Raw genomic sequence first — 27,079 nt, 5'->3', positions numbered from 1 at the left:
GTGTTAATTATACGGTATATGTGGCGAGCAGAGGGGATTGGGGTGGGAAATGCTTGTTTCCTTGGCAACCACAATAGGGATGTGGGGGCTGCATCCCCGTTCCCGTGGCAACAATGCATGCTGGCAGCAGACGGGGTGAAAAACAGAAACAACCACAGAAGAGAGAGACAGCCCAGTCCCTACTGGGGGATTTCTTCTTCTTCTGCTGTTCTCAGTTTTTATAACTCATTGTCCATTGATTATTGATTATTGTTTATTGATTATTGATTATTGATGACAGATAACAGTGTGATATTTCAGGATGCTCAGTACAGATTGTTCCTGATGGTCTGTTGATGTTTGATACAAAACCTGAATGAGTCCTCTCGCCGTAGAGGGCCCCGTGTACCAGTCTGAGTCCTCGCCGTAGAAGCCCCGGGTACCAGGCTGAGTCCTCGCCGTAGAGGCCCCGTGTACCAGGCTGAGTCCCTCGCCGTAGAGGTCCCGTGTACCAGGCTGAGTCCTCCGCCGTAGAGGGCCCCGTGTACCAGGCTGAGTCCCTCGCCGTAGAGGCCCCGTGTACCAGGCTGAGTCCCTCGCAGTAGAGGCTCCCTGTACCAGTCTGAGTCCTCGCCGTATAGGCTCTCTGTACTAGGCTGAGTCCTCACCGTAGAGGCTCTCTGTACCAGTCTGAGTCCTCGCCGTAGAGGCCCCGTGTACCAGGCTGAGTCCTCGCCGTAGAGGCTCCGTGGACCAGGCTGAGTGAGGGACTACCAAGGCTAACGAGAGATTACCAAGGCTAACGAGGGAACTACCAAGACTAACGAGCGGACTACCAAGGCTAACGAGGGACTACCGAGTACTAACGAGGGACTACCAAGGCTAACGAGGGACTACCGAGACTAACGAGGGACTACCAAGGCTAACGAGGGACCTACCGAGACTAACGAGGGACTAACCAAGGCTAACGAGGGACTACCAAGGCTAACGAGGGATTACCAAGGCTAACGGGGACTACCAAGACTAACGAGGGACTACCAAGGCTAACGAGGGACTACCAACACTTAGTGACAAAGTGGCAGCCTGGAGAATAACACTTCTCGGTCACTGCCAAAGACATCAAGAACTCCCAGCAAGCATGCTGATGCTGCGGGAACCAATGTTGGTGTGGGACGTCCCTGCATCGATCACAGGGATGTCCCACACCAACATACATGGACGTACTGAGGAGAGATGCTGGACAGTGCTGGCGAGCTAGCCAGATGTGTGGAGGACTGAGACAGCTGGAAGCTCCGCTTGAAAGCCCGTCTGGGGACGACCCAATGACATCAATTCATCTCTGTTATATCCACTGATAAGGGATTCTTGTTATTAGTCCTCTTGCTATTAGTTATTATAGCCTCTCTCTCTCTCTCTCTCCTCTCTCTCTCTCTCTCTCTTTCTCTCTCTCTCTCTCTCTCTCTCCCCCCCAGCCGGTCTTGGCAGATGGCCGCCCCACCAGAGCCCGGTTCCGCTCCAGGTTTCTTCCCACTAATCGGGGAGTTGTTCCTGGCCACAGCGCGCTTGGTGGATCTTATTGAATCTCTAAACTCTGGTGTACGGTCTAAGACCTGCTCTATAGATAAACAGTCTCCAGATAACTTCTGTTATGATTTGACGCTATATCAAAATAAATTGAATTGAATTGAATTGAATTGAATTGAATTAAACTGATATAATTTAGTAAATATTTTAATAATATAAATATAAACTGATATAATTTAGTAAATATTTAATAAAATAAATATAAAGTGGTATTATTTAGTAATATTTAATAATATAAAGTGATATAATTTAGTAAATATTTAATAATATAAAGTGATATAATTTAGTAAATATTTAATAATATAAAGTGATATAATTTAGTAAATATTTAATATATAAATATATAGTGGTATTATTTAGTAAATATTTAATAATATCAACTGCTATAATATAGTACATATTTAATAGTATAAATATAAACTGATATATTTAGTAATATTTAAGTAATATAAATATAAACTGATATAATTTAATAATATTTATAAAATAAATATAAAGTGGTATTATTTAGTACATATTTACTAATATAAAGTGATGTAGATTTAGTAAATATTTAATAATATAAAGTGATATAATTTAGTAAATATTTAATAATATAAATATATAGTGGTATTTATTTAGTAAATATTTTATAATATAACTGATATAATATAGTCAGCATCTTTACTACGTATTAAAATATAACTCGATCATAATTAGTAAATATTTAATAAAATAAATATAAAGTGTATTATTTAGTAAATATTTGAATAATATAAACTGATATAATTTAGTAAATATTTAATAATATAAACTGATATAATTTAGTAAATATTTAATCATATAAGTGATATAATTTAGTAAATATTTAATAATATAAATATATAGTGTACTTATTTAGTAAATATTTAATAATATAAACTGATATAATTTAGTAAAATATTTAATAATATAAACTGTATATAATTTAGTAAATATTTAATAATATAAGTGATATAATTTAGTAAATATTTAATAATATAAGTGATATAATTTAGTAATATTTAATAATATAAACTGAATATAATTTAGTAAATATTTAATAATATAAGTGATATAATTTAGTAATATTTAATATATAAGTGATATAATTTAGTAAATATTAATAATATAAACTGATATAATTTAGTAAATATTTATATATAAATATATAAGTGGTATTATTTAGTAAATATTTAATAATATAAACTGATATATTTAGTAAATATTTAATAATATTAAACTGATATAATTAGTAAATATTTAATAATATAAGTGATATAATTTAGTAAATATTTAATAATATAAGTGATATAATTTAGTAAATATTTAATAATATAAAACTGATATAATTTAGTAAATATTTAATAATATAAAGTGGTATATTTAGTAATTTTTTAATAATATAAACTGATATAATATGTTAAATTTTAATATTAATATAAATGTATTTTTTATTTTATTTATTTAACCAGGAGGTCCCTTGAGATTAAATGTGTTTTTGGAGGGAGACCTGTCCCAGATGAATCACCGTCACAGGAGTTACACACAGTTTACACAGCGGAGCAACGTTGAAACAGACTAAAGACAGAAACAGAATACAGTTCAAGGAATAGAACTGCACTCTTCAGGTTCACAGGTTTTAATCAGAGCTTTGAACTCTCCTAGGTTAGATGACATCATGAAGCTGTCGTGTGTTCTGAAGGTTATTCTAAGAGCAGGACGCTGCCTCTAACCGGTACCGAGCAGGATCCTCAGTACCGTAGAGCAGTGGAGAGGTTGAAGTGTAGAGGAGGTGAAGATGAGGATGTGTGAAGTGAAGAGGAGGTGAGGTGAAGTGTAGAGGAGGTGAAGTGAAGAGAGGTGAAAGTGAAGAGGAGGTGAAGTGAAGAAGAGGTGAAGTGAAGAGGAGGTGAAGTGTAGAGGAGGTGAAGTGAAGAAGAGGTGAGGTAAGAGGAGATGAGTGTAGAGGAGGTGAAGTGTAATGAAGTGTAGAGGAGGTGAAGTGTAGAGGAGGTGAAGTGAAGAAGAGGTGAAGTGAGAGGAGGTTGAGGTGAAGTGTAGAGGAGGTTAAGTGAAGATGAGGTGAAGTGAAGAGGAGGTGAAGTGTAGAAGAGACTATGTGAAGTGTAGAGGAGGTGAAGTGAAGTGTAGAGGAGGTGAAGTGTAGATGAAATGTAGAGGAGGTGAAGTGTAGAGGAGGTGAAGTGAAGAAGAGGTGAAGTGAAGTGTAGAGGAGGGTAAGTGTAGAGCAGGTGAAGTGAAGTGTAGACGGAGGTGAAATGAAGAAGAGGTGAAGTGAAGAGGAGTGAAGTGTAGAGGAGGTGAAGTGTAGATAAGTGTAGAGGAGGTGAAGTGTAGAGGAGGTGAAGTGAAGAAGAGGTGAGTGAAGAAGAGGGTGAAGTGAAGTGTAGAGGAGGTGAAGTGAAGAAAGAGGTGAAGTGAAGAAGAGGTGAAGTGAAGTGTAGAGGAGGTTAAGTGAAGATGAGGTGAAGTGGGACAGAGGAGGTGAAGTGAAGTGTAGAGGAGGTGAAGTAAAGAGGAGGTGAAGTGTAGAGGAGGTGAAGTGAAGAGGAGGTGAAGTAAAGAGGAGGTGAAGTGTAGAGGAGGTGAAGTGTAGAGGAGGTGAAGTGTAGAGGAGGTGAAGTGTAGATGAAGTGTAGAGGAGGTGAGGTGTAGAGGAGGTGAAGTGAAGTGTAGAGGAGGTGAAGTGTAGAGGAGGTGAAGTGAAGTCTAGAGGAGGTGAAGTGTAGAGGAGGTGAAGTGAAGTATAGAGGATGTGAAGTGTAGAGGAGGTGAAGTGAAGTGTAGAGGGTAGTGAAGTGAAGTGTAGAGGAGGTGAAGTGTAGAGCAGGTGTAGTGAAGTGGAGGTGAAGTGAAGTGTAGAGGAGTTGAAAGTGTAGAGCAGGTGAAGTGAAGTGTAGAGGAGGTGAAGTGTAGAGCAGGTGAAGTGTAGAGGAGGTGAAGTGAAGAGGAGGTGAAGTGTAGAGGAGGTGAAGTGTAGATGAAGTGTAGAGGAGGTGAAGTGTAGAGGAGGTGAAGTGAAGAAGAGGTGAAGTGAAGAGGAGGTGAAGTGAAGTGTAGAGGAGGTTAAGTGAAGAGGAGGTGAAGTGAAGAGGAGGTGAAGTGAAGTGTAGAGGAGGTGAAGTGTAGAGGAGGTGAACTGTAGAGGAGGTGAAGTGAAGTGTAGAGGAGGTGAAGTGAAGAAGAGGTGAAGTGAAGTGTAGAGGAGGTGAAGTGTAGAGCAGGTGAAGTGAAGTGTAGAGGAGGTGAAGTGAAGAAGAGGTGAAGTGTAGAGGAGGTGAAGTGTAGAGGAGGTGAAGTGAAGAAGAGGTGAAGTGAAGAAGAGGTGAAGTGAAGTGTAGAGGAGGTGAAGTGAAGAGGAGGTGAAGTGTAGAGGAGGTGAAGTGAAGTGTAGAGGAGGTGAAGTAAAGAGGAGATGAAGTGTAGAGGAGCTGAAGTGTAGAGGAGGTGAAGTGAAGTGTAGAGGAGGTGAAGTGTAGAGGAGGTGAAGTGAAGTGTAGAGGAGGTGAAGTGTAGAGGAGGTGAAGTGAAGTGTAGAGGAGGTGAAGTGAAGTGTAGAGGAGGTGAAGTGTAGAGGAGGTGAAGTGTAGAGGTAGTGAAGTGAAGTGTAGAGGAGGTGAAGTGTAGAGCAGGTGTAGTGAAGTGGAGGTGAAGTGAAGTGTAGAGGAGTTGAAGTGTAGAGCAGGTGAAGTGAAGTGTATAGGAGGTGAAGTGTAGAGCAGGTGAAGTGTAGAGGAGGTGAAGTGAAGTGTAGAGGAGGTGAAGTGTAGAGGTGGTGAAATGAAGTGGAGGTGAAGTGTAGAGGTGGTGAAGTGTAGAGGAGGTGAAGTGTAGAGCAGGTGAAGTGAAGTGTAGAGGAGGTGAAGTGAAGTGTAGAGGAGGTGAAGTGTAGAGGTGGTGAAGTGAAGTGTAGAGGAGGTGAAGTGTAGAGGAGGTGAAGTGTAGAGGTGGTGAAGTGAAGTGTAGAGGAGGTGAAGTGAAGTGTAGAGGAGGTGAAGTGTAGAGGAGATGAAGTGTAGTGTAGAGGAGGTGAAGTGAAGTGTAGAGGAGGTGAAGTGAAGTGTAGAGGAGGTGAAGTGAAGTGTAGAGGAGGTGAATTGAAGTGTAGAGGAGGTGAAGTGAAGTGTAGAGGAGGTGAAGTGAAGTGTAGAGGAGGTGAAGTGTAGAGGAGGTGAAGTGTAGAGGAGGTGAAGTGAAGTGTAGAGGAGGTGAAGTGTAGAGCAGGTGAAGTGAAGTGTAGAGGAGGTGAAGTGTAGAGCAGGTGAAGTGTAGAGGAGGTGAAGTGTAGAGGAGGTGAAGTGAAGTGTAGAGGAGGTGAAGTGTAGAGGTGGTGAAATGAAGTGGAGGTGAAGTGTAGAGGTGGTGAAGTGTAGAGGAGGTGAAGTGTAGAGCAGGTGAAGTGAAGTGTAGAGGAGGTGAAGTGTAGAGCAGGTGAAGTGAAGTGTAGAGGAGGTGAAGTGAAGTGTAGAGGAGGTGAAGTGAAGTGTAGAGGAGGTGAAGTGTAGAGGTGGTGAAGTGAAGTGTAGAGGAGGTGTGAAGTGTAGAGGAGGTGAAGTGAAGTGTAGAGGAGGTGAAGTGTAGAGGAGATGAAGTGTAGTGTAGAGGAGGTGAAGTGAAGTGTAGAGGAGGTGAATTGAAGTGTAGAGGAGGTGAAGTGAAGTGTAGAGGAGGTGAAGTGAAGTGTAGAGGAGGTGAAGTGTAGAGGAGGTGAAGTGAAGTGTAGAGGAGGTGAATTGAAGTGTAGAGGTGGTGAAGTGAAGTGTAGAGGAGGTGAAGTGAAGTGGAGGTGAAGTGAAGTGTAGAGGAGGTGAAGTGTAGAGGAGGTGAAGTGAAGTGTAGAGGAGGTGAGGTGTAGAGGAGGTGAAGTGAAGTGTAGAGGAGGTGAAGTGTAGAGCAGGTGAGGTGAAGTGTAGAGGAGGTGAAGTATAGAAGTGAAGTGTAGAGGAGGTGAAGTGAAGTGTAGAGGAGGTGAAGTGTAGAGCAGGTGAAGTGTAGAGGAGGTGAAGTGTAGAGGAGAGGAAGTGTAGAAGAGGTGAAGTGTAGATGAAGTGTAGAGGAAGTGAAGTGTAGATGAAGTGTAGAGGAAGTGAAGTGTAGAGAAGGTGTAGTGTAGAGGAGGTGAAGTGTAGAGGAGATGAAGTGTAGAGGAGGTGAAGTGTAGAGGAGATGAAGTGTAGAGGAGGTGAAGTGTAGATGAAGTGTAGAGGAAGTGAAGTGTAGAGAAGGTGTAGTGTAGAGGAGGTGAAGTGTAGATGAAGTGTAGAGGAAGTGTAGTGTAGAGAAGGTGTAGTGTAGAGGAGGTGAAGTGTAGATGAAGTGTAGAGGAAGTGAAGTGTAGAGGTGAGTGTAGAGGAGGTGAAGTGTAGAGAAGGTCTAGTGTAGAGGTGAAGTGTAGAGGAGGTGAAGTGTAGATGAAGTGTAGAGGAGGTTGAAGTGTAGAGGTGAAGTGTAGAGGAAGTGAAGTGTAGAGGAAGTGAAGTGTAGAGAAGGTGAAGTGTAGAGGTGAAGTGTAGAGGAAGTGAAGTGTAGAGGAGGTGAAGTGTAGAGGTGAAGTGTAGAGGAAGTTGAAGTGTAGAGGAAGTGAAGTGTAGAGAAGGTGAATTGAAGTGTAGAGGAGTGAAGTGTAGAGAAGGTGAAGTGTAGAGGAAGTGAAGTGTAGAGAAGGTGAAGTGTAGAGGAGGTGAAGTGTAAGAGGAGGTGAAGTGTAGAGGTGAAGTGTAGAGGAAGTGAAGTGTAGAGGATGTGAAGTGTAGAGAAGGTGAAGTGTAGAGGAGTGAAGTGTAGAGGAGGTGAAAGTTGTACGAGGAGGGTGAAGTGTAGAGGAGGTGAAGTGTAGAGGAGGTGAAGTGTAGAGGAGGTAAGTGATAGAGGCAGGGGTAGAGTAGAGGAGGTGAAGTGTAGTAGGAGGTGTAGAGTAGAGGAGGTGAAGTGTAGAGGAGGTGAAGTGGTAGAGGAGGTGAAGTGTAGAGGAGGTGAAGTGTAGAAGGGAGGTATAGAGTAGAGGAGTGAAGTGTAGAGGAGGTGTAGAGTAGAGGAGGTGAAGTGTAGAGGAGGTGAAGTGTAAGGGAGGTGAAGTTAGAGGAGGTGTAGAGTAGAGGAGACAGCGTGTAAATAATGTCCCGTTAGTCTAGAGACCCTTCAGAACGAGCTGTAAGAGAGTTCTCTTAATTGATAAATGAGGCGAGAACCTGTTTCAATCATAAATGTGACGTCAGAGTGGAGTCTGTTATTAAATATTATAAACTGATCTAATGTATTAAATATTTAATATTATATAAATGTGTCGTTCAGGAGCAGTCTGTCTGTTGTGTCTGTGAGCGCGCGGGGACGAGCACGTGTCGCTTCATTAATTCAACCAGAGAGAAGCTCTTGCACGCGCTCCGGCGGCCGCGCGCTCACAGACGGTGCTGGAGGAGAGGAGCGGGAGCGCTCGTCGGTCAGGATCCAAGGACGCACCGCGGGCACGCGCGCTGCAGGTCATCTGGAAGCATCAACAGGACGGAGACCCGGTAGAGACCCGGTAACCGGAGAACCGGAGAGGGACCAGAGGACCGTTTACCGGTTAACGGGATGAGTTGATGAGATATTTAATATTTGATGTTTGTTTGTGTTGAAGGAGACACGAAGAAGAATCAACAGGACCCGCCGCCCCCCCACCGAACCGGGTCTGATGTTTAATTAAAAACATCATTTAATCCTCCGGAGAGGAAGAACCCGGTTCCGGTTCGGTCCACCGGGACCAGAACACACCGACCACCGGACAGACCACCGGACAGACCTCCGGATCAACAGATCATTATTTGATTCATTATTGATTATTATTGATTATTAAAGATCAGAACACCTTTAACCCGACGGACCCGGCTGGTGGTACCGGACCGGTACCGGGACCACCGGGAGGATCACCGGGATTTAAATAAATCACAGACGGTGAAAATCAACAGGAGACCACCGGACGACGTTTACCGGAATCCTGACCGGAGAACCAGTGAGTCACTTTATTATTATGATGTTTATTATATTAATGATATTAATGATCGTTCTGCTTTTATCCAACATGACGTCATTAATTAAACATCATTAATTCAGAGTTGATTAAATATTCAGTCCGTCGTCATCATCTCCTCTAAAGACACATATTAAATATATAAATATATAAATATAAATATAAATCTATAACTCTGCTGTTACTCAGTAAACAATCACAGTTTAATGTTATTTAATCTCTTTAATCTTTCTGCTGTTTTGTAGATTAAATGTTTTAAATTCAGATTAAATATTCTGTTATATAATCTAACAAAGAAGCTTCATGAAAACTAAACTGTTGTGACATTAAAATGTTGCTTGAAGATTTTAGGAACATTTTTATTTTACTGTCGATCAGTTAAAATATTTAATCACATTGTTTGATTCTGTTCTAAATGAACCTTAAAGGAAGATATTTAATCCTCTTATCAACATGGGAGTGGGAACTAATATGCTGCTTTATGTAAATGTATGTCTATATTTATTATTGTAAATCAATGATCAACACAAATCAATAACAGATATTGATCCAGAAACCCTCACAGGTTCTGCATTTAGCATAAAACAATATGCTCCAATCATAACATGGCAAACTGCAGCCAACAGGCAACAACAGCTGTCAGTGTGTCAGTGTGCTGACTTGACTATGACTTGCCCCAAACTGCATGTGATGATCATAAAGTGGGCATGTCTGTAAAGGGGAGACTCGTGGGTACCCATAGAACCCATTTACATTCACTGATCTGGAGGTCAGAGGTCAAGGGACCCCTTGAACATGGACATGACAGTTTGGAGTGTTATTTAACCTCTTCATGACCAGCTAGTCTGACCCGGTTCATAGAGATCTGGTTCGTAGAGACCTGGTTGGTAGAGGACCTGGTTCGTAGAGACCCGGTTGGTAGAGACCCGGTTGGTAGAGACCCGGTTGGTAGAGATCCGGTTTGTATAGATCCGGTTCGTAGAGACCTGGTTCGTAGAGATCCGGTTGGTAGAGAATCCGGTTTGGTAGAGATCCGGTTGGTAGAGACCCGGTTCGTAGAGACCCGGTTGGTAGAGACCCGGTTGGTAGAGACCCGGTTGGTAGAGACCCGGTTCGTAGAGATCCGGTTCGTAGAGATCCGGTTCATAGAGATCCGGTTCATAGAGATCCGGTTCATAGAGATCTGGTTCACAGAGATCTGGTTCATAGAGATCTGGTCGATAGAGACCTGGTTCGTAGAGATCTGGTTCACAGAGATCTGGTTCACAGAGACCTGGTACATAGAGATCTGGTTCACAGAGATCTGGTTCACAGAGATCTGGGTTCATAGAGATCTGGTCGATAGAGACCTGGTTCGTAGAGATCTGGTTCGTAGAGATCTGGTTCATAGAGATCCGGTTCGTAGAGATCTGGTTCGTAGAGATCTGGTTCATAGAGATCTGTTTCGTAGAGATCTGGTCGATAGAGACCTGGTTCGTAGAGATCTGGTTCGTAGAGATCTGGTTCGTAGAGATCTGGTTCATAGAGATCTGGTTCATAGAGATCTGTTTCGTAGAGATCTGGTCGATAGAGACCTGGTTCGTAGAGATCTGGTTCATAGAGATCTGGTTCGTAGAGATCTGGTTGGTAGAGATCTGGTTCATAGAGATCTGGTTCATAGAGATCTGTTTCGTAGAGATCTGGTCGATAGAGACCTGGTTCGTAGAGATCTGGTTCGTAGAGATCTGGTTCGTAGAGATCTGGTTCGTAGAGATCTGGTTCATAGAGACCTGGTTCGTAGAGATCTGGTTCGTAGAGATCTGGTTCGTAGAGATCTGGTTCATAGAGATCTGGTTCATAGAGACCTGGTTCATAGAGATCTGGTTCATAGAGATCTGGTTCATAGAGATCTGGTTCATAGAGACCTGGTTCATAGAGATCTGGTTCGTAGAGATCTGGTCCGTAGAGATCTGGTCAATAGAGACCTCACAGACTTCCACGTATGTTTGATTGTCATTTTGCGATACCTGAATAATAAATGAAGGTTGATCACCATCATGTCCCTTCAGTCGTCCCCCCGTCAGTCGTCCAACGCCACTGATACAACAGCTCCGATACAACGCCACCGATACAACGCCACCGATACAACGCCACCGATACAACGCCACCGATACCACTTTATGGTGGTGTGCCCGACTCCGCTTGGCCAGGATCCCAACTCAGCCAGCGCCGGCCCTCACTTTCATTGCGCCACGGGGTTTTGCTTACCCCTCTGACTCGAGCATGCGTTAGACTCCTTGGTCCGTGTTTCAAGACGGGTCGGGTGGGTTTGCCGACGTCGCCGCAGACCCCTGGCGCTTTTTACGTGGGCCGAGCCCCGATATGGCGGCACGACGCGGTTGAGGCGCACTGAGGACAGTCCACCCCGTCCCTCCCCGGCAGAGAGAGAGGGCGCAGGGAGCACTTTGTCCAAGGCCCCGCGAGCCACCTTTACCCCGAGCCCACCTAGAGCCGGGGTGGCGGCGCACTGCCTCGTATGCGGGACTCCCCAGCCTGCCATGTGTCGCTCACACCCTCCAGCTGGCTGTTAACGAGGGTCTTTAGGCTCAGAGAGTAAGTACTCGTATCGGTACTCGGTATCGGAGAGTACCCAGATGTAAGTACTTGTACTCGGTCTGAATGAAGTGTACCGCCGTTTGACCTCTATGAAGGTTGGGATCGACGAGCGGCGCTCTTCCTGGGGGGGGTTCGGTCTCCGGGCCAAGACTTCCTGTTCCAGCGCCGGTCGTTGTTTACAAACTTGAGATGTGAGAAAGTTGAGAGACAACATCTACAGAGGTTATAGAGATTATAGAGGTTATATATGGTTATAGAGGTTATAGAGATTATAGAGGTTATAGAGGTTATAGAGGTTATATACGGTTATAGAGATTATAGAGGTTATATACGGTTATAGAGGTTATAGAGGTTATAGAGGTTATAGAGATTATAGAGGTTATAGAGATTATAGAGGTTATATACGGTTATAGAGATTATAGAGGTTATATACGGTTATAGAGGTTATAGAGATTATAGAGGTTATATACGGTTATAGAGGTTATAGAGATTATAGAGGTTATATACGGTTATAGAGGTTATAGAGATTATAGAGGTTATAGAGATTATAGAGGTTATAGAGATTATAGAGGTTATAGAGGTTATATACAGTTATAGAGATTATAGAGGTTATATACGGTTATAGAGGTTATAGAGGTTATAGAGATTATAGAGGTTATAGAGATTATAGAGGTTATATACGGTTATAGAGATTATAGAGGTTATATACGGTTATAGAGGTTATAGAGGTTATAGAGGTTATAGAGATTATAGAGGTTATAGAGATTATAGAGGTTATAGAGGTTATAGAGATTATAGAGGTTATAGAGGTTATAGAGATTATAGAGGTTATAGAGATTATAGAGGTTATAGAGGTTATATACGGTTATATACGGTTATAGAGGTTATAGAGAATATAGAGGTTATAGAGATTATAGAGGTTATAGAGATTATAGAGGTTATAGAGGTTATAGAGGTTATAGAGGTTATAGAGATTATAGAGGTATAGAGGTTATATACGGTTATAGAGGTTATAGAGGTATAGAGAGTTATAGAGGTATAGAGGGTTATAGAGGTATAGAGGTTATAGAGGTATAGAGAGTTATAGAGGTATAGAGAGTTATAGAGGTATAGAGAGTTATAGAGGTATAGAGGTTATATACGGTTATATACGGTTTATAGAGGTTATAGAGAATATACAGGTTATTGAGGTTAATCTGGTTCAGTTTATTAGACTACTTCAAGGCTTTTCACAATAAGAGCCTCCCAGCTCTCTGATGATGTTAACTGAGACTCGTCTAACATCTGTTCACTACACAGCTGTATCTGTACTCACTTATTGATCACAGACTGTTTATTGTTTTTTAAATCTATTTATTGTCAGTATATGTTTTATTATGATGTAATTGTTATTAAATGTGCTTATTGTTTAGCTGGTCTTTTTATATTATGGAGGCAGCAGCTAGTCCACGTGTCCTCCAGTGTCTCCAGTGTCTCCAGTGTGGGACAATGAAGTGAGTCTTTGTCTCCGTCCACATTCAGCTGGTATTTAAATGTTAAAACATCGTAAAGCTTCTTCACTTCAACGCTCGAGAGACATTTAATAAACCTGATCTTCTTATGATCAGATAACGTGATGATGATATTGATCTGTAGATGAATCCTGTGAGAGGATCATAATGTTTAAATGTGTTTACACTAATATCTTTATTAAATATGAGTTTGTGTTGTTTGTGTTGGTGTTTCTGACGGCTTCAGTCTGAGCTGATGAAGAAACCTGCTGAGAACTTCATCATCAACTCACAAAAACACATTCCACTGCTCGTCTATCAGAGACTGACTCAGAGGACAGAGACTCATCCGACTGGATCCATTCTCTCTTTCTTTCTCTCTTTCTTTCTTTCTTTCTTTCTTTCTTTCTTTCTTTCTTTTATTCTTTCTCTCTTTCTTTCTTTCTTTCTCTCTTTCTTTCTCTCTTTCTTTCTTTCTTTCTTTCTTTCTTTCTTTCTTTCTTTTATTCTTTCTCTCTTTCTTTCTCTCTTTCTTTCTTTCTTTCTTTCTTTCTTTCTTTCTTTTATTCTTTCTTTCTCTCTCTTTCTTTCTTTCTTTCTTTCTTTCTTTCTTTCTTTCATTCTTTCTTTCTTTCTCTCTTTCTTTCTCTCTTTCTTTCTTTCTTTCTTTCATTCTTTCTTTCTTTCTCTCTTTCTTTCTTTCTTTCTTTCTTTCTTTCTTTCTTTCTTTCTTTCTTTCTTTCTTTCTTTCTTTCTTTCTTTCTTTCTTTCTTTCTTTCTTTCTTTCTTTCTTTCTTTCTTTCTTTCTTTCTTTCTTTCTTTCTTTCTTTCTTTCTTTCTTTCTTTCTTTCTTTCTTTCTTTCTTTCTTCCTTTCTTTCTTTCTTTCTTTCTTTCTTTCTTTCTTTCTTTTTTTTTTTTTTTCTTTCTTTCTTTCTTTCTTTCTTTCTTTTTTTCTTTCTTTCTTTCTTTCTTTCTTTCTTTCTTTCTTTCTTTCTTTCTTTCCGACTATAAAGTCATAAATTTGTAAGAAAAGACTCAGATTTTTTAGATTGAAGTCGTAAATTTACAAGATAAAACTATTAAGTCATTAATTAGTGGTGAAAGCCGTGGTAACACCGGCCGTGGTAACACCGGCCGTGGTAACACCGGCCGTGGTAACACCGGCCGTGGTAACACCAGCCGCCGTCTGAACGTATCTCTGTAGTGGTGTTGTTACGGAGATGATGTCGTCTCTGACGGACGTCCTCTGAGTGAGGACAAGGTCACTAATATAAACACTAATATAATGAGTTGTTGAGTGGCGGTGTTGAGCGGTGGTGTTTAACGGCGGTGTTGAGTGGCGGTGTTGAGCGGTGGTGTTTAACGGCGGTGTTGAGTGGCGGTGTTGAGCGGTGGTGTTTAACGGCGGTGTTGAGTGGCGGTGTTGAACGGCGCTGTGTTTAATGGCGCTGTGTTGAACGGCGTCTGTGGCGTGATGATGTTGATCCAACCTTGAGTTTTTTCTTCTGTGGTGATCTTCTGACGTTTCTTGTAGCGCCATCATCAGGTCACCATGGTAACGAGTCCAGTACTTTGGTTTATGATTGAGTTGAGTTCCCATCAGCCTCAGCTGGACTCTGTGGTTACTGACTGTTAGCTAACGCTGGTGACCGTTATAGCTGCTCTGCTGGTGTTAGCGTTTAGCTCAGAGCGCCGCTGTATCTCTAACCTTCCTCTCCTCCTCCTCCTCCTCCTCCTCTTCCTCAGTGGAGCTGCGCGGCGTGCTCCTCCTCGCCGTGCTGCAGTGCTGTTCGGTGGCCCGCGGCGGCTGCGAGCCCCGGCTGGTGAACATCGGCGCCGTGCTGAGTCAGAAGCGCTACGAGCAGGTGTTCAAGGAGGCGGTGACTCAGGCCAACACGCTGTACGGGAAGGACAAGTTCAAGATGAACGCCATCTCTGTCACGCACAAACCCAACGCCATCCAGATGGCCCTGTCCGTCTGCGAGGACCTCATCTCCAACCAGGTGAGAGGAATAATACGTATTAATCATTAAATAATGGAATGAACATGAATCAGTGATTAATGATAGAATACGTGTTAGTTGTAGTTCTGATGTTTCTTCTCTGTTCAGCTTCTAGTCAGTAAAACTCAACAACATGTTGATCATGTTTCATATTAGTGATAATAATAATCGCTGCATCAGAAACACTCCGAACATCTGTCAGACCTCAGGAACATCTGTATAAATAAACATGGAAAACAAAGTAGTTAAACTTGTGTTTGGTGGATTATTTCTCTGTTGTTACAATGCTAATGGTCATTGTATTCTACATGGTTGGAAAGCCTGTTTATTTACCTTCTCAATGATGTCACACTTGTAAGGATCATGCATTTGTGGGATGAGCAGCACAGCTGATTATGTGGGGAGCCCCGGTGCCAATGGTAAACAGTGTATTCTCCTGTTGGTGTTGACTCTTGTTTTGAGTTGTTTGGTGGATTGGATGATTGAACTCTCTATCAGTAACAAGGAACAAACAAGACATATTGGCTATTTTACACTTTATTCATTTAATCCACTGTCAGGAGCCTCAGTAGCGGTGGAAGATCCATACGCAGCCACAACAGCCTGGCACCTCCTCCTCATGCTGGTCACCAACCTGGTCACACGTTGCTGTGGGATGGCGTTCCATTCCTCAACCAGGATTCGGTGCAGGTCAGCCAGCGTGGTTGTGTTGGTCACTCTAACACGTACAGCACGCCCAAGCTGATCCCACAAGTGTTGAATTGGGTTGAGGTGTGGGACTCTTGGCAGGCCGTTCCATTCTCTCTACTCCCACATTGTGGAGGTAGTCTGTGATAACCCTGGCTCTGTGGGGGGGGCGTTGTTTCTTGGAGGATGAAGTTAGGTCCAGATTGTGGAGATATGGGATCGCCACTGGCTGCAGAATCTCATCCCGATATCTCCCTGCATTGAGATGGCCTTCAATGATGACAAGCCTTGTTTTACCAGTGAGGGAGATGCCCCCCCCCCCACCATGACACTGCCCCCACCAAAAGCTGTTACTCCATCGGTGCAACAATCAGCATAGCGTTCTCCACGTCGTCTCCATACTTTCACCCTGCCGTCCAACTTTGGCAGACAGAACCTGGACTCATCACTGAACATGACATTCCCCCACATGTTCAGGTTCCATTGTCTGTGTTGGAGACACCAGCGCCAACGGGCCTGACGGTGAAGGGCAGTCATTGCAGGCTTCCTGGTAGCCTTATGAGAATACACTGTTTACCATTGGCAGAGCATTTTGGAACATTGTTCTTGGGCGCTCCCCACATAATCAGCTGTGCTGCTCATCCCACAAATGCATGATCCTTACAAGTTGGACATCATTGTGAAGGTAAATAAACAGGCTTTCAACCATGTAGAATACAATGACCATTAGCATTGATACAACAGAGAAATAATCCAACAAACACAAGTTTACTAACTTTGTTTTTCCAGTATATATATGTATATTATATAAAGACTGTTGTTGACGGAGGAACCAGGAGATCAGATTCTGGTTTATTCTGATCATCACTCAATGAAACCAGCTCATCCTTCTAGATCAGATCTTTACTTCTTCCTGTCAGTGGAGAGAGGAGACACTGCTGGGCTTTTATTTTGAAGGGAGTGTTGGGTTCATTGACAGCAACAATAAAACCAGTTAATGGAGTCATTATTGATGTAAACAGTTACGTCTGGTTTTATTCTCTCTATCTCTGGTTTTATTCTCTCTCTCTGGTTTTATTCTCTCTCTCTGGTTTTATTCTCTCTCTCTCTGGTTTTATTCTCTCTCTCTGGTTTTATTCTCTCTATCTCTGGTTTTATTCTCTCTCTCTATCTCTGGTTTTATTCTCTCTCTCTCTGGTTTTATTCTCTCTCTCTCTGGTTTTATTCTCTCTCTCTATCTCTGGTTTTATTCTCTCTATCTCTGGTTTTATTCTCTCTCTCTATCTCTGGTTTTATTCTCTCTCTCTCTGGTTTTATTCTCTCTATCTCTGATTTTATTCTCTCTATCTCTGGTTTTATTCTCTCTCTCTCTCTCTCTGGTTTTATTCTCTCTCTCTCTGGTTTTATTCTCTCTCTGGTTTTATTCTCTCTATCTCTGGTTTTATTCTCTCTCTCTCTCTCTGGTTTTATTCTCTCTCTCTCTCTGGTTTTATTCTCTCTCTCTGGTTTTATTCTCTCTCTCTCTGGTTTTATTCTCTCTCTCTGGTTTTATTCTCTCTATCTCTGGTTTTATTCTCTCTCTCTGGTTTTATTCTCTCTCTCTCTGGTTTTATTCTCTCTATCTCTGGTTTTATTCTCTCTCTCTATCTCTGGTTTTATTCTCTCTATCTCTGGTTTTATTCTCTCTCTCTATCTCTGGTTTTATTCTCTCTCTCTCTGATTTTATTCTCTCTCTCTCTGGTTTTATTCTCTCTATCTCTGGTTTTATTCTCTCTATCTCTGGTTTTATTCTCTCTCTCTATCTCTGGTTTATTCTCTCTCTCTCTGGTTTTATTCTCTCTCTCTCTGGTTTTATTCTCTCTATCTCTGGTTTTATTCTCTCTATCTCTGGTTTTATTCTCTCTCTCTATCTCTGGTTTTATTCTCTCTCTCTCTGGTTTTATTCTCTCTATCTCTGATTTTATTCTCTCTATCTCTGGTTTTATTCTCTCTCTCTCTCTGGTTTTATTCTCTCTCTCTCTGGTTTTATTCTCTCTCTGGTTTTATTCTCTCTATCTCTGGTTTTATTCTCTCTCTCTATCTCTGGTTTTATTCTCTCTCTCTCTGGTTTTATTCTCTCTCTCTCTGGTTTTATTCTCTCTCTCTCTGGTTTTATTCTCTCTATCTCTGGTCTTATTCTCTCTCTCTCTGGTTTTATTCTCTCTATCTCTGGTTTTATTCTCTCTATCTCTGGTTTTATTCTCTCTCTCTGGTTTTATTCTCTCTCTCTCTGGTTTTATTCTCTCTATCTCTGGTTTTATTCTCTCTATCTCTGGTTTATTCTCTCTCTCTCTCTCTGGTTTTATTCTCTCTATCTCTGTTTTTATTCTCTCTCTGGTTTTATTCTCTCTCTGGTTTTATTCTCTCTCTCTCTGGTTTTATTCTCTCTATCTCTGTTTTTATTCTCTCTCTGGTTTTATTCTCTCTCTGGTTTTATTCTCTCTCTCTGGTTCTATTTCGTTCTTCCTGACTGCCAGAGGCAGTGTTTAACACTGGATGTTATCCATCTCGCGCACGCGCAGGTCGAGTATTTAATATCAACAAAGTCACATGTGACCTGGGATGACGTAGTTTATATAAGCCCACGTCATCATCAGAGATGTCCCTTGAATCTTCTCGCGGCAGGTAATCCGCGAATGCAGGTTGATTAAAAGAGATAAGCCGTTGACTTTTCGCTGGAAGCCCTGCAACCGCATGGTTGGAGCTACGGTTTCGTCCTCCAAGGGCTGCGATTAGTTAATCACGGCTACACTCTAACACTTTAGACGCTGTAACACCGGTGTTTTCGCCGGTTCAATTCAGCGAGGCTAACGACAGGTGAGCTAGGATAACAAGGTGAGTATATCCTCCCGTCGTTAGAGTTTAAGTTACGTTTGTTGATAGGAGTCTGTTTTCGGTCTCCTTTATTGTTTATTGCCGCCGAGCTAAGTGTTTGCGCTACAGTATCGGCGAGCCTCCGTCGGACAACGAGCCCCGTTGGGCTGTTGTCGGCTAATTCATTTCCTTTTACAGTGTGTATTGCTCAGCAGCGAGTGATTTCGCTCGTTAAAGCAGACATCTCCTTTGTTGATAGATAGAGCGACCGCTCCCCAGTAAGTGATTTCGCTTGTGGGTTAACTTATTTTGTGGCTGCTGTTAAAGGGGAAGTTATTATCTCCCCTGTCTTTTGTATAATAACAGTCCTAGTTCAAAGCTAGTGTCTAGTTACTGAGACAGTTTGCTGTTAAGCAAATTGATGTAAATTTTTTTTTTTTTTTTTTTTTTTTTTCTCTGTTACTAGAGAGTGCTTTCACTCCAGTGTAACCAATGATTTGCATAACTAAGTAAACACATTATATAAGTAAGATAAATACATTATTTAATTAAATATAAGAGTATAAAATTAATACTAAGAATTATTATAAATATCAGCAGCACCATGTTAGGTGAGCATGTTTGCCGTGCCTGCATGGCTCCACTGCTAGCTACTGATGGCCATGATGAATGCCCCACATGCCTCGGTGTTGTACACCTGAGGGAGGGGCTGTCCGACAGTCAGTGCATGAATTGTAGTTTTATGCCACGGGAGCTGAAGATAGCTCGATTAGCTGAGCTAGAAGAGCAGCTCGAGTTCCAGTTGCCCCTATCGGGTGTACCTTCAAATGCACGGAGTGGGCGGAGACGCGCCCCACCTAAGGGGGCCCCACCTACAAAAAAGGCACGGAAAGTGGACTGTTTGGCAACTAAGGTCGACACGCTAACATCAGAGTTTGCTGAGATTAAAGCGCTGCTCCTTAACCTTCAGCCAGGCAGGGTGAACGCAACCCAGAATGACAGCCCGCAGGCTATGACACCTACCCCACTGGGATGGGATGAGGATGCCCTGTCTACGAGGGCTTCCTGTAGCCAGTTCTGTGAGGACCGGCCTGGACAGGGAGAGCTAGTAGCCTCCTCCCACGCTTCTGACACCTGTTCCCAGCAGTCAGGAAGTGGGTCCAGGGCAGACTCAGAGTCTGCTCCAGCGACAGTTAAGCCAGTGGTCCGTATGGCTCTGGCACGCTTAGGCTTGGATGAGGCCCCGACTGCGGGCACCTCATCCAGTGCATTTTTTAGGTGGGCCCCGCCCCTGGCGGGTTTCTCTGTTCCACCCTCCCAGCCATACATTGAGGAGCTCCACAAATGCTGGCCAGACCCGAAATCGCTTTTCCCACCACACCACTGACGGCAGGGCCTTAGCTTCAATGCAGAACGCTGACACTTACGGACTGGGTAAGATGCCAGCAGTGGAGCCATCTATTGCCGCCCTTATTGTGTCTCCCAATGAGGTCTTGAGGCCTGATGCTCGCTGTCCCAGGCCCCAGTGTCGCATCACAGACGACTTTCTAGTCAAGGCTTATGAAACAGCGGCACGCATGGGCCGTCTTGGAAACTCTCTTTCCCACCTGATACTATCCTTGTCCCAGTCCCTGCAAGCTGCTGGCGTGGATGCTTCCGTCCAGAGCCTCAGTGATGCATCCCTGCAGGCGTTCGATCTTATCACAAGGGAGCTTGGCAGACTAATGTCGACCCTTACGCTGACTCGCCGGCAGGTATGGCTGGCCCAATCTCCGCTTTCGGAGCCGGGCCGGAGAGCCCTCCGCACTCTCCCCGTGGTTCCAGGGGAGCTGTTTGGCCCAGCAGCACAGCAGGCCTTGGAGCGGGGAATCCAGGCGAACCAGACTCGGCAGCAGTTTGCTAGCTTCCGGGAACCTACGCCTTTATTGCGACAGCGGCCCCCACAGGGTGGTGGTACCAGTCGCCCTCGGCTTCCAGCTCGTCCTGATACGTACCCGAGGACCTCGCAGGCTCCGGCACGGCCGGTGCCTCAAGCGAGAAGGGGTCGGGGGTCAGGGTATCGCCCCCCCAGGTACCCAAAGGGCCAGAGGGGAAGATCCTGATGCCCCGGGGCCGGCAGTCGGACGCTTCTCCCAGCAGCAACTCAGCTGCTGGGAAAGCAGCACTTCAGACCCTTGGGTGGTGGCTACGCTTTCCCAAGGGTACAATCTCCAATTCCGACGCCGGCCCCCAGTTTTCAGTGGGATCAGACTGACCACGGTCAGAGATCCCACAAAGTCCCAGGCACTCAGACAAGAAATATCCACCCTCCTGGGGAAGGGTGCCATCGAAGAGCTGGGGCAAGAGACACAGCAAGGTGGGTTTTACTCAGTTTATTTTCTGATTCCAAAGAGAGAGGGTGGGTTTCGCCCTATACTGGACTTACGAGGGCTGAACACATTTCTGAAGGTGTTGCCCTTCCACATGCTGAGTACAGCAGATGTGCTCCAAAACGTGACACGGCACAGTTGGTTCACATCCATCGATTTGAAGGACGCATACTTTCACGTCCCAATAGCACTACCTCACAGGCAGTACCTGCGCTTCGCATTCGAAGGCAAGGCCTTCCAATTCAAGGTGCTCCCATTTGGTCTTTCCCTTGCCCCACGGGTCTTCACAAGGTGCATGAGGGCGGCACTCGCCCCGATGCAGGCCAGGGGTATGCTTATCCTCCCATACCTGGACGATTGGCTAATTTGTGCTCTGACCAGGGAACAGGCAGAGCGGGACACTGCGTCCCTTCTGCATCACGTGACGAGGTTGGGCCTTACCGTCAACCATGCCAAGAGTTGTCTCATACCCAGCCAAAGGGTAGTGTTCATTGGTTTAACTCTGGACTCCCGCCATATGCTGGCCTTCCCAACACCAAGACGAGTAAACGCCATACTCCAGCTCCTCCTCCGGTTCCGGAAGAACAGGAGGTTGAGGTACAGCCTGTTTCTCAGGCTGTTAGGTATGTTGACGTCAGTAACATCAGTAGTGCCACTGGGCCTCCTGTACTTACGGCCATTCCAAATTTGGATCAATTGTCTCCAATTAGATCCAAAGTCCCACAGATCCAAGAGAGTCAGGGTGTCCAGCCGATGCCTCCTTGCATTGCGGCCATGGAGGGCCGGGGCATATCTGGCCAGGGGCATCTCATTGGGTTCGATTCCCTCACGTCGCGAGGTGGTGGTGACCGATGCTTCGCCCTCCGGCTGGGGGGCAGTATGGCAGCACAGAGCGATAAGGGGGCTCTGGACAGCACAGGAAGCGGCGGAGCACATAAATGTGCTCGAGCTCCGTGCTATATATTTGGCACTTCGCAAATTCCTACCACATTTGAGAGGCAGGCATGTTGTTGTACGGTCCGACAACAAGTCAGCTGTCTACCATGTAAACCGGCAAGGGGGCACCAGATCAACCTAGTTGCTACAGGTGGCACGGAGACTTCTGGTATGGGCTTTCCCTTGTTTTTCCAGCCTCAGGGCCATGTATCTGCCAGGGCCACAATGTGGTGGCAGACTTTCTCTCCCGCCAGAAACCCCCCGCGGGCGAGTGGAGGCTCCACCCAGAGGTGGTAGAGGAGATATGGCGCAAATATGGCGCAGCAGAGGTGGACCTGTTTGCCTCAGAAGCCTCAACGCACTGCCCTCTTTGGTTCTCCCTGACGGAGACAGCAAGCCCGTTGGGACAGGATGCCCTGGCACACCCATGGCCAGATTGCCTCCTCTATGCCTTCCCACCATTCCCACTGATAGCAGTAATGCTACACAGAATACAGCACGGCAACAACAGACTCCTGTTGGTCGCCCCAAACTGGCCGGGGAGACCCTGGTTTCCAGGGATGCACAGACTTCTGGACGGAGTTCCATGGTGCCTGCCCAAGAGGCAAGACTTGCTCTCACAGCTGGGGGGCCGCATCTGGCATCCGAACCCGGATCGCCTACAGCTTTGGGTATGGCCCCTGAGGAGCCGGACCCACTCCTAAGGGTATGTGACCAGGCGGTAATTCAAACCATTTCTGACTCAAGAGCACCCTCCACCAGGGCACTGTATGCCAACAGGTGGAAAATATTCTCAGAGTGGTGTAAAGTTCATGAGGAGATACCTCAGAGTGCCTCTGTGCCAATAATACTGAGATTTTTGCAGTCTTTGCTGGAGAAGAAACTCTCTCCTTCTACCTTGAAGGTCTATGTAGCTGCTATTTCAGCCGGGCATGTCAGAGTGGATAACCAGACCGTGGGGTCTCACACTCTGGTGACCCGATTTCTTAAAGGAGCCCAGCGGCGGAACCCCCCGCAGGCTGTCAAGGTTCCCTCGTGGGAACTGCCTCTGGTACTAGAAGCCCTTTGTCTCCCCCCCTTCGAGCCTCTGGATCAGTCGGGGCTGGAGTGGTCTTCAGTAAAGGTTGCTTTCCTTTTGGCGATGGCATCAGCAAAACGTGTGAGTGAACTTCACGCCTTGTCAGTGAGTGAAACGTGTATTCGCTGGAACTCGGATGGCACAGGGGTAGCACTTTGGCCTAACCCATCATTTTTCCCGAAGAGGTTGGCTCCGGCCCACTCTAATCAGGTCATTGAGCTGGCAGCTTATGACCCTTCATGCCTACAGGGTGAAGATGCTAAGTCAGCAGAACTGCTCTGCCCAGTGAGGGCCTTAAGGCATTATATACAGGTGACTGCGAGCTTTCGCCGCTCTGATAGTCTGTTTGTCTGCTATGGGGGCCATAGGAAAGGGCACACCCTGTCCAAGCAGAGGCTTTCCAGGTGGATTGTTCAGGCCATTGAGGAAGCATACAGGTCAAAAGGACTGCCTTTACCTCTTAATATCAGAGGCCACTCCACCAGGAGTGTCTCCACTTCCTGGGCAGCACTACGGGGGATCCCCCTAAGTGATATCTGCGCTGCGGCCAGCTGGGCTACTCCATGCACCTTTGCCCGTTTTTACAGGGTCAATGTTGCTGCTCCCCATGCAGTAGCATCGGTGGTCTTTCAGGAGTTCACAGGCCGTTCCCGGTGAGGTGGGTTTTCCTCGTGACTACGTTGGTAGTCGTCATCCAGTGTTAAACACTGCCTCTGGCAGTCAGGAAGAACGAAATAGAACGAGAGTTACGTATGTAACTACGGTTCTATGAGTTCTGGATGACTGCCAGAGTTGGCTGTCACTCGGAATCTTGGCGAGAAGATTCTGGAGGGACATCTCTGATGATGACGTGGGCTTATATAAACTACGTCATCTCAGGTCACATGTGACTTTGTTGATATTAAATACTCGACCTGCGCGTGCGCGAGATGGATAACATCCAGTGTTAAACACTGCCTCTGGCAGTCATCCAGAGCTCATAGAACCGTAGTTACATACGTAACTCTCGTTTTATTCTCTCTCTCTCTGGTTTTATTCTCTCTCTCTGGTTTTATTCTCTCTCTCTATCTCTGGTTTTATTCTCTCTCTCTCTGGTTTTATTCTCGCTCTCTCTCTCTGGTTTTATTCTCTCTCTCTATCTCTGGTTTTATTCTCTCTATCTCTGGTTTTATTCTCTCTCTTTATCTCTGGTTTTATTCTCTCTCTCTATTTCTGGTTTTATTCTCTCTCTCTATCTCTGGTTTTATTCTCTCTATCTGGTTTTATTCTTTCAATCTCTGGTTTTATTCTCTCTATCTGGTTTTATTCTTTCAATCTCTGGTTTTATTCTCTCTCTCTATCTCTGGTTTCATTCTCTCTCTCTCTGGTTTTATTCTCTCTCTCTCTGGTTTTATTCTCTCTCTCTATCTCTGGTTTTATTCTCTCTCTCTCTGGTTTTATTCTCTCTCTCTATCTCTGGTTTCATTCTCTCTCTCTCTGGTTTTATTCTCTCTCTCTCTGGTTTTATTCTCTCTCTCTCTCTGGTTTTATTCTCTCTCTCTCTGGTTTTATTCTCTCTCTCTGGTTTTATTCTCTCTATCTCTGGTTTTATTCTCTCTCTCTATCTCTGGTTTCATTCTCTCTCTCTCTGGTTTTATTCTCTCTCTCTCTGGTTTTATTCTCTCTCTCTATCTCTGGTTTTATTCTCTCTCTCTCTGGTTTTATTCTCTCTCTCTATCTCTGGTTTTATTCTCTCTATCTCTGGTTTTATTCTCTCTCTCTATCTCTGGTTTCATTCTCTCTCTCTGGTTTTATTCTCTCTCTCTCTCTCTGGTTTTATTCTCTCTCTCTGGTTTTATTCTCTCAATCTCTGGTTTTATTCTCTCTCTCTATCTCTGGTTTCATTCTCTCTCTCTCTGGTTTTATTCTCTCTCTCTGGTTTTATTCTCTCTCTCTCTCTCTGGTTTTATTCTCTCTCTCTCTCTCTCTGATTTTATTCTCTCTCTCTCTGGTTTTATTCTCTCTATCTCTGGTTTTATTCTCTCTATCTCTGGTTTTATTCTCTCTCTCTATCTCTGGTTTTATTCTCTCTCTCTCTGGTTTTATTCTCTCTATCTCTGATTTTATTCTCTCTATCTCTCTCTGGTTTTATTCTCTCTCTGGTTTTATTCTCTCTCTCTCTGGTTTTATTCTCTCTCTCTCTGGTTTTATTCTCTCTATCTCTGGTCTTATTCTCTCTCTCTCTGGTTTTATTCTCTCTATCTCTGGTTTTATTCTCTCTATCTCTGGTTTTATTCTCTCTATCTCTGGTTTTATTCTCTCTCTCTGGTTTTATTCTCTCTATCTCTGGTTTTATTCTCTCTCTCTCTCTCTGGTTTTATTCTCTCTATCTCTGTTTTTATTCTCTCTCTCTGGTTTTATTCTCTCTCTGGTTTTACTCTCTCTCTCTCTCTCTCTGGTTTTATTCTCTCTCTCTATCTCTGGTTTTATTCTCTCTATCTCTCTCTCTGGTTTTATTCTCTCTCTCTATCTCTCTGGTTTTATTCTCTCTCTCTATCTCTGGTTTTATTCTCTCTCTCTCTGGTTTTATTCTCTCTCTCTATCTCTGGTTTTATTCTCTCTCTCTCTCTCTCTGGTTTTATTCTCTCTCTCTATCTCTGGTTTTATTCTCTCTCTCTCTCTCTGGTTTTATTCTCTCTCTCTATCTCTGGTTTTATTCTCTCTATCTCTGGTTTTATTCTCTCTCTTTATCTCTGATTTTATTCTCTCTCTCTATTTCTGGTTTTGTTCTCTCTCTCTATCTCTGGTTTTATTCTCTCTCTCTCTGGTTTTATTCTCTCTATCTCTGATTTTATTCTCTCTATCTCTCTCTGGTTTTATTCTCTCTCTCTCTGGTTTTATTCTCTCTCTGGTTTTATTCTCTCTATCTCTGGTTTTATTCTCTCTCTCTATCTCTGGTTTTATTCTCTCTCTCTCTGGTTTTATTCTCTCTCTCTCTGGTTTTATTCTCTCTCTCTCTGGTTTTATTCTCTCTATCTCTGGTCTTATTCTCTCTCTCTCTGGTTTTATTCTCTCTCTGGTTTTATTCTCTCTATCTCTGGTTTTATTCTCTCTCTCTATCTCTGGTTTTATTCTCTCTCTCTCTGGTTTTATTCTCTCTCTCTCTGGTTTTATTCTCTCTCTCTCTGGTTTTATTCTCTCTATCTCTGGTCTTATTCTCTCTCTCTCTGGTTTTATTCTCTCTATCTCTGGTTTTATTCTCTCTATCTCTGGTTTTATTCTCTCTATCTCTGGTTTTATTCTCTCTCTCTGGTTTTATTCTCTCTATCTCTGGTTTTATTCTCTCTCTCTCTCTCTGGTTTTATTCTCTCTATCTCTGTTTTTATTCTCTCTCTCTGGTTTTATTCTCTCTCTGGTTTTACTCTCTCTCTCTCTCTCTCTGGTTTTATTCTCTCTCTCTATCTCTGGTTTTATTCTCTCTATCTCTCTCTCTGGTTTTATTCTCTCTCTCTCTGGTTTTACTCTCTCTCTCTCTCTCTCTGGTTTTATTCTCTCTCTCTATCTCTCTGGTTTTATTCTCTCTCTCTCTGGTTTTATTCTCTCTCTATCTCTGGTTTTATTCTCTCTCTCTCTCTCTGGTTTTATTCTCTCTCTCTATCTCTGGTTTTATTCTCTCTCTCTCTCTGGTTTTATTCTCTCTCTCTCTCTCTGGTTTTATTCTCTCTCTCTATCTCTGGTTTTATTCTCTCTATCTCTGGTTTTATTCTCTCTATCTCTGGTTTTATTCTCTCTCTTTATCTCTGGTTTTATTCTCTCTCTCTATTTCTGGTTTTGTTCTCTCTCTCTCTCTCTGGTTTTATTCTCTCTCTCTCTGGTTTTATTCTCTCTCTCTATCTCTGGTTTTATTCTCTCTATCTCTGGTTTTATTCTCTCTCTATCTCTGGTTTCATTCTCTCTCTCTGGTTTTATTCTCTCTCTCTCTGGTTTTATTCTCTCTCTCTATCTCTGGTTTTATTCTCTCTATCTCTGGTTTTATTCTCTCTCTCTCTGGTTTTATTCTCTCTCTCTCTGGTTTTATTCTCTCTCTCTATCTCTGGTTTTATTCTCTCTCTCTCTGGTTTTATTCTCTCTCTCTATCTCTGGTTTTATTCTCTCTATCTCTGGTTTTATTCTCTCTCTCTATCTCTGGTTTCATTCTCTCTCTCTGGTTTTATTCTCTCTCTCTCTGGTTTTATTCTCTCTCTCTATCTCTGGTTTTATTCTCTCTCTCTCTCTGGTTTTATTCTCTCTCTCTCTCTGGTTTTATTCTCTCTCTCTATCTCTGGTTTTATTCTCTCTCTATCTCTGGTTTTATTCTCTCTATCTCTGGTTTTATTCTCTCTCTCTCTGGTTTTATTCTCTCTCTGGTTTTATTCTCTCTCTCTCTGGTTTTATTCTCTCTCTGGTTTTATTCTCTCTCTCTCTGGTTTTATTCTCTCTCTGGTTTTATTCTCTCTAT

The 27,079-nt window shown here is 43.6% G+C and overlaps 1 protein-coding gene across 3 annotated transcripts in view; it reads left to right on the top strand.

Moving 5' to 3' along the window:
• The first annotated feature begins 7,976 nt into the window (after positions 1–7,976).
• The window catches only part of LOC119484213 (glutamate receptor ionotropic, NMDA 1-like), a 61,324-nt gene continuing 42,221 nt past the window's right edge, over positions 7,977–27,079 (top strand). Inside the window, exons 1-2 of one of the 3 annotated variants that reach the window (XM_037762902.1) lie at positions 7,977–8,572; positions 14,423–14,679. In XM_037762902.1, the coding sequence (XP_037618830.1) occupies position 8,572; positions 14,423–14,679 (258 nt within the window). In that variant the 5' untranslated portion in view covers positions 7,977–8,571. The remainder of the gene's footprint in view (positions 8,573–14,422; positions 14,680–27,079) is intronic. The other 2 variants (XM_037762901.1, XM_037762903.1) reach the window with 2 other exon arrangements.

This window comes from Sebastes umbrosus, unplaced genomic scaffold, assembly GCF_015220745.1.
Source record: "Sebastes umbrosus isolate fSebUmb1 unplaced genomic scaffold, fSebUmb1.pri scaffold_105_arrow_ctg1, whole genome shotgun sequence".
Classification (NCBI taxonomy): domain Eukaryota; kingdom Metazoa; phylum Chordata; class Actinopteri; order Perciformes; family Sebastidae; genus Sebastes; species Sebastes umbrosus.
The sequence above is the reverse complement of the archived record's forward strand: the minus strand, read 5'-3'. Positions and strand labels throughout refer to the sequence as shown.